Genomic DNA, 6,363 nt, shown 5'->3' with positions numbered 1-6,363 from the left:
CTATAACTTGAACTCTTAAATGCCAGCCTACCAAATCGTTTACACTTAGTGTAGAGCGGCGTGAAATATAATGCATTCTATATTGTGGATTACACTGAATTATATTTGATTATAAGAACTTTTGTCACGAAAACGTAGGTTTCTGAAATGATGCTAACGATTTTCACTGGTTTCATTTACAGGCAGGGGATGGCTCAAATACAACGAGAACACGAAGAGAGGCTGGAGAAAGAGAGGCTGGAGAGGCTGGAGAAAGTGAGGCTGGAAAAAGAGAGGCTGGAGAAAGAGAGGCTGGAGAGGCTGGAGAAAGAGAGGCTGGAGAAAGAGAGGCTGGAGAAAGAGAGGCTGGAGAAAGAGAGGCTGGAGAACGAGAGGCTGGAGAAAGAGAGGCTGGAGAGAGAGCTGAGAGATTGAAGAGAGGCTGGAGAAAGAGAGGCTGGAGAAAGAGAGGCTGGAGAAAGAGAGGCTGGAGAGGCTGGAGAAAGAGAGGCTGGAGAAAGAGAGGCTGGAGAAAGAGAGGCTGGAGAGGCTGGAGAAAGAGAGGCTGGAGAAAGAGAGGCTGGAGAAGAGAGGCTGGAGAGGCTGGAGAAAGAGAGGCTGGAGAAAGAGAGGATGGAGAACGAGAGGCTGGAGAAAGAGAGGCTGGAGAACGAGAGGATGGAGAACGAGAGGCTGGAGAAAGAGAGGCTGGAGAAGAGAGGCTGGAGAAAGAGAGGATGGAGAACGAGAGGCTGGAGAAAGAGAGGCTGGAGAAAGAGAGGCTGGAGAAAGAGAGGCTGGAGAAAGAGAGGCTGGAGAAAGAGAGGCTGGAGAAAGAGAGGCTGGAGAAAGAGAGGCTGGAGAAAGAATGGTTCCCAAGAAAACCACAGAAACACAGAATTTTCAGTGATTTAATTGACTGGATGATGATGTTGGGTTTCAGTGGTTCAATTTACTTGATGATGATGTGGGCTTTCAGTGGTTCAAAATACTTGATGATAATGCGTGGTTTCAGTGGTTTAATTGACAGGATGAAGAAGTGGGGTTTCAGTGGTTTAAATGACAGGATGAAGAAGTGGGCTTTCAGTGGTTTAAATGACAGGATGAAGAAGTGGGCTTTCAGTGGTTTAATTGACAGGATGATGATGTTGGGTTTCAATGGTTTAATTGACAGGATGAAGAAGTGGGGTTTCAATGGTTTAATTGACTGGATGAAGAAGAATGGTTTCAGTCATTTAATTTACTTGATGATGATGTGTGGTTTCAGTCTTTTCATTTACTTGATGATGATGTGGAGTTTCAGTCTTTTCATTTACTTGATGATGATGTGGAGTTTCAGTCTTTTCATTTACTCGATGATGATGTGGAGTTTCAGTCTTTTCATTTACTTGATGATGATGTGTGGTTTCAGTCTTTTAATTTATTGGATGATGCAGGGTTTCAGAAGCATGATATTGGTATTTTCTTGGGTATTGGGCTCTCTGTTTCTCTTTCTCTTTCTGTTTCAAGGTTCCATTTTGGGCCATCAAACAGAGCGGACAGGAAGTGAGTTAGAGAGCATCCAAAGAGAAACCCCATTCGTCAGGGCAACGTTGTTAAATGTTCACTCGATGAACAAAAAAACATCCAAAATCTCAGAGTTCATCACAGAAAACCAGCTGGACGTCCTTTTCACAACCGAGACGTGGTTAAAGTGGGACACGGCAGAAAGGGTCCTCAGGGAGGCTTCGCCCCCAAACTTCAGATTCTTCCATTATGTGAGTGAACTCATCGGGCATAGAGGGGTAGCTATCCAGGTCTCTCCAGTGTTGCATAGTGAACAAATTCAGTTAGACAACAACATGGAGACCTTTGAATGTGTGGCGACAGCTCTGCAACATAACGAGTGGGAAGAACCCGTCCTGAGCATCAACCTCTATCGCCCGCCAAAGAAAACCCTGATCACCATCAGCAAATTCCTGAAAGAGTTTCAGAAACTCTTGGATCAGGTTTCCAAAAACTACAACAACATCATTGTGACCGGAGATTTCAATATCTGGGTTGATTGTGATAAGATAACCTATGTTAAGAAGTTTCTAGAGTTTCTAAGGGTCAACGGCTTCGGCATGCACCCAAATAAGCCGACCTTCCGCACCTCCACTCACTTTCTGGATCTGGTTCTCTTCAGAAATGTTGAAGTCTCTGATGTTGAAGTCCGGGAAGACAACATATCAGATCATAAACCTGTGCAATTCAACTTCAGGCCAAAAGATAAAAGGAAAAAACAAGACGAGGACCGGAAACGATTAAAAAAAGGTTAAAAATAAAACTTTGACTTTGATTTTTCTCAAAGTGTTAAATAATACAGGACTCATTTAAGTGAATGAATCCGATTCTGAAAATGTACTTCAGTTTTAATTTCCCCCGATGATAGAAAACACTGTTTAGGCCTTGTCTCTGATTCACCAGCTCTTACTGTGCTCTGATCTGCTTGAAGTGAATTTATCTGCTCTTTGCTTGTTGCTCGGAATTTGATTCTTTATGGTTCTGCACTTATTGTAAGTCGCTTTGGATAAGAGCGTCAGTTAAATGAAGGGGTTAGGGTTTCCATCTGGACTCGTGTTTCCATCTGGACTCGTGTTTCCGTAAGGACTCGTGTTTCCGTAAGGACTCGTGTTTCCATCTGGACTCGTGTTTCCGTAAGGACTCGTGTTTCCGTCTGGACTCGTGTTTCCGTCTGGACTCGTGTTTCCGTAAGGACTCGTGTTTCCGTAAGGACTCGTGTTTCCGTCTGGACTCGTGTTTCCATCTGGACTCGTGTTTCCGTCTGGACTCGTGTTTCCGTCAGGACTCGTGTTTCCGTCAGGACTCGTGTTTCCGTCAGGACTCGTGTTTCCGTAAGGACTCGTGTTTCCGTAAGGACTCGTGTTTCCGTCTGGACTCGTGTTTCCGTCTGGACTCGTGTTTCCGTCTGGACTCGTGTTTCCGTCTGGACTCGTGTTTCCGTCTGGACTCGTGTTTCCGTATGGACTCGTGTTTCCGTCTGGACTCGTGTTTCCGTAAGGACTCGTGTTTCCGTCTGGACTCGTGTTTCCGTATGGACTCGTGTTTCCGTCTGGACTCGTGTTTCCGTCTGGACTCGTGTTTCCGTAAGGACTCGTGTTTCCGTCAGGACTCGTGTTTCCATCTGGACTCGTGTTTCCATCTGGACTCGTGTTTCCATCTGGACTCGTGTTTCCGTCTGGACTCGTGTTTCCATCTGGACTCGTGTTTCCATCTGGACTCGTGTTTCCATCAGGACTCGTGTTTCCGTCTGGACTCGTGTTTCCATCAGGACTCGTGTTTCCGTCTGGACTCGTGTTTCCATCTGGACTCGTGTTTCCATCAGGACTCGTGTTTCCGTCTGGACTCGTGTTTCCATCTGGACTCGTGTTTCCGTAAGGACTCATGTTTCCGTAAGGACTCGTGTTTCCGTAAGGACTCGTGTTTCCGTCTGGACTCGTGTTTCCATCTGGACTCGTGTTTCCGTCTGGACTCGTGTTTCCATCTGGACTCGTGTTTCCATCAGGACTCGTGTTTCCATCTGGACTCGTGTTTCCATCTGGACTCGTGTTTCCGTAAGGACTCGTGTTTCCGTCTGGACTCGTGTTTCCGTAAGGACTCGTGTTTCCGTAAGGACTCGTGTTTCCGTCTGGACTCGTGTTTCCGTAAGGACTCGTGTTTCCGTCTGGACTCGTGTTTCCGTCTGGACTCGTGTTTCCGTAAGGACTCGTGTTTCCGTAAGGACTCGTGTTTCCGTCTGGACTCGTGTTTCCGTCAGGACTCGTGTTTCCGTCAGGACTCGTGTTTCCGTCAGGACTCGTGTTTCCGTCTGGACTCGTGTTTCCGTATGGACTCGTGTTTCCGTAAGGACTCATGTTTCCGTAAGGACTCGTGTTTCCGTAAGGACTCGTGTTTCCGTCTGGACTCGTGTTTCCATCTGGACTCGTGTTTCCGTCTGGACTCGTGTTTCCATCTGGACTCGTGTTTCCATCAGGACTCGTGTTTCCGTCTGGACTCGTGTTTCCATCAGGACTCGTGTTTCCGTCTGGACTCGTGTTTCCATCTGGACTCGTGTTTCCATCAGGACTCGTGTTTCCGTCTGGACTCGTGTTTCCATCTGGACTCGTGTTTCCATCAGGACTCATGTTTCCGTAAGGACTCGTGTTTCCGTAAGGACTCGTGTTTCCGTCTGGACTCGTGTTTCCATCTGGACTCGTGTTTCCGTCTGGACTCGTGTTTCCATCTGGACTCGTGTTTCCATCAGGACTCGTGTTTCCATCTGGACTCGTGTTTCCATCTGGACTCGTGTTTCCGTAAGGACTCGTGTTTCCGTCTGGACTCGTGTTTCCGTAAGGACTCGTGTTTCCGTAAGGACTCGTGTTTCCGTCTGGACTCGTGTTTCCGTAAGGACTCGTGTTTCCGTCTGGACTCGTGTTTCCGTCTGGACTCGTGTTTCCGTAAGGACTCGTGTTTCCGTAAGGACTCGTGTTTCCGTCTGGACTCGTGTTTCCGTCAGGACTCGTGTTTCCGTCAGGACTCGTGTTTCCGTCAGGACTCGTGTTTCCGTAAGGACTCGTGTTTCCGTAAGGACTCGTGTTTCCGTCTGGACTCGTGTTTCCGTCTGGACTCGTGTTTCCGTCTGGACTCGTGTTTCCGTCTGGACTCGTGTTTCCGTCTGGACTCGTGTTTCCATCTGGACTCGTGTTTCCATCTGGACTCGTGTTTCCGTAAGGACTCGTGTTTCCGTCTGGACTCGTGTTTCCATCTGGACTCGTGTTTCCGTCTGGACTCGTGTTTCCGTCTGGACTCGTGTTTCCATCTGGACTCGTGTTTCCGTCTGGACTCGTGTTTCCATCTGGACTCGTGTTTCCATCTGGACTCGTGTTTCCATCTGGACTCGTGTTTCCGTAAGGACTCGTGTTTCCGTCTGGACTCGTGTTTCCGTATGGACTCGTGTTTCCGTCTGGACTCGTGTTTCCGTCTGGACTCGTGTTTCCGTCTGGACTCGTGTTTCCATCTGGACTCGTGTTTCCATCTGGACTCGTGTTTCTAAGTTTGCAAATCCCCATGTCCTCCTCAGAGGACAATCATAAAAACATTTAGTTTTAGGTCAAATCATATTTAAAACGATATAAATGATCATATGTGTGTATGTGCCCCTGCCATTCCTCCACAAGGTTACAACATTGATGATAAATAAATGACAAAGCTTTGCCAGTTTATAACCGATGAAACATGATGGTTTCACAAATCTGAAACTGTGTTATAAAGAATGTTTAGCCTCTCTAGGATAATCCAGTCCAGATAAATCGGCTATGCAGCGATTTAAGAGGTTCAAACACGGAGGATTGTTCCTTTTTGAAGAGTGCTTCATGTATGCTTGAACTTTGTTTAATGTTGTTGAGGCAAGTTTTCTTACCGGAAGTCATGTGACCTCTAGCCCGGATGTTTACAATGTTTGTGAGAGAGTAAAAAGGCGCGAACATTTGTAAATGCCGGTCTAGGCGAATACGTTTTCACGCTGTTTCATAATTGTACCAAGAAGGAAATAAACATGATTGTGAACATCAGTTCGATGCGTAACGTTCTTTCAAGACAAAGTTACAGTGTGTGTACCTTTGCGTTTGGTTGCTGGTAAGGGAGACAAGCTAGCTCTGTGATCTAGAATGCAAAGCTCGCTTGTTTCCAATCCCGAGAGTTGATGATTTTCCTCGCCTGAAACAGACGATTAGTGCCATGAGTTAGTGAAGCAAATTACAGAAACACTGCACAGTTATTCACAAGTCAAAACGTTTTCATACAGCCGAGAATATCTAGCTAGCTAGATGTAGCTAGCTCGGGGCCGGTGTTAGCCTATTCAGCCTAGCATGGCTAGCTTGATCTACTGAGCAAATAAAAGTACATCTGAGACCATTATTGTGCAGATTAAAACCCCAGTGCATGTAGTTGATTTTACCTTCGTCGTGGTCGTCATCGTTGGCCACTGAATCCGCCGTTTGTAGTCCTGCCTGAGTTTCTTTATTTTTAGCCGGTATGCCGTGGGGCTGTGCACATTCCCAGGTCGAGTGAAAGCTACTGAACTGGCTTCAGTAGCATTCCCTGGGTCGCGTCCTCGGGCGTAGATCTCCAGAAGCGCCGACACCTCCTCATCACTCCGATGATTTCTTGATGCTTGCCATAACTGCTTTCAAAAACAAACTACTCTCCGTCGGTGCGCTGGGTTTTTGTAGCGAGGAAAAACAATGGCGGCTCTACACAACATTTTCACAGTTGTACGGGGCGTGGTTTGCAATCCTCCCAGCCAATCAGCACTGGGGTACTTTTTACCCACAGGAAAGTACGATCTCTCAGCGGGCACTAAAC

The 6,363-nt window shown here is 46.9% G+C and overlaps 1 protein-coding gene across 1 annotated transcript in view; it reads left to right on the top strand.

Annotated features, from left to right (window-relative positions):
- Positions 1-1,589: 1,589 nt before the first annotated feature.
- Positions 1,590-6,363, top strand: part of LOC117472238 — a gene marked incomplete at its 3' end in the record, with an annotated part of 19,378 nt that continues 14,604 nt past the window's right edge. The window contains exons 1-2 of the mRNA XM_034117406.1: positions 1,590-2,204; positions 2,609-5,038. Coding sequence (XP_033973297.1) covers positions 1,590-2,204; positions 2,609-5,038 — 3,045 coding nt within the window. The remainder of the gene's footprint in view (positions 2,205-2,608; positions 5,039-6,363) is intronic.

This window comes from Trematomus bernacchii, unplaced genomic scaffold (genome assembly GCF_902827165.1).
Source record: "Trematomus bernacchii unplaced genomic scaffold, fTreBer1.1, whole genome shotgun sequence".
Lineage (NCBI taxonomy): Eukaryota > Metazoa > Chordata > Actinopteri > Perciformes > Nototheniidae > Trematomus > Trematomus bernacchii.
The sequence above is the reverse complement of the archived record's forward strand: the minus strand, read 5'-3'. Positions and strand labels throughout refer to the sequence as shown.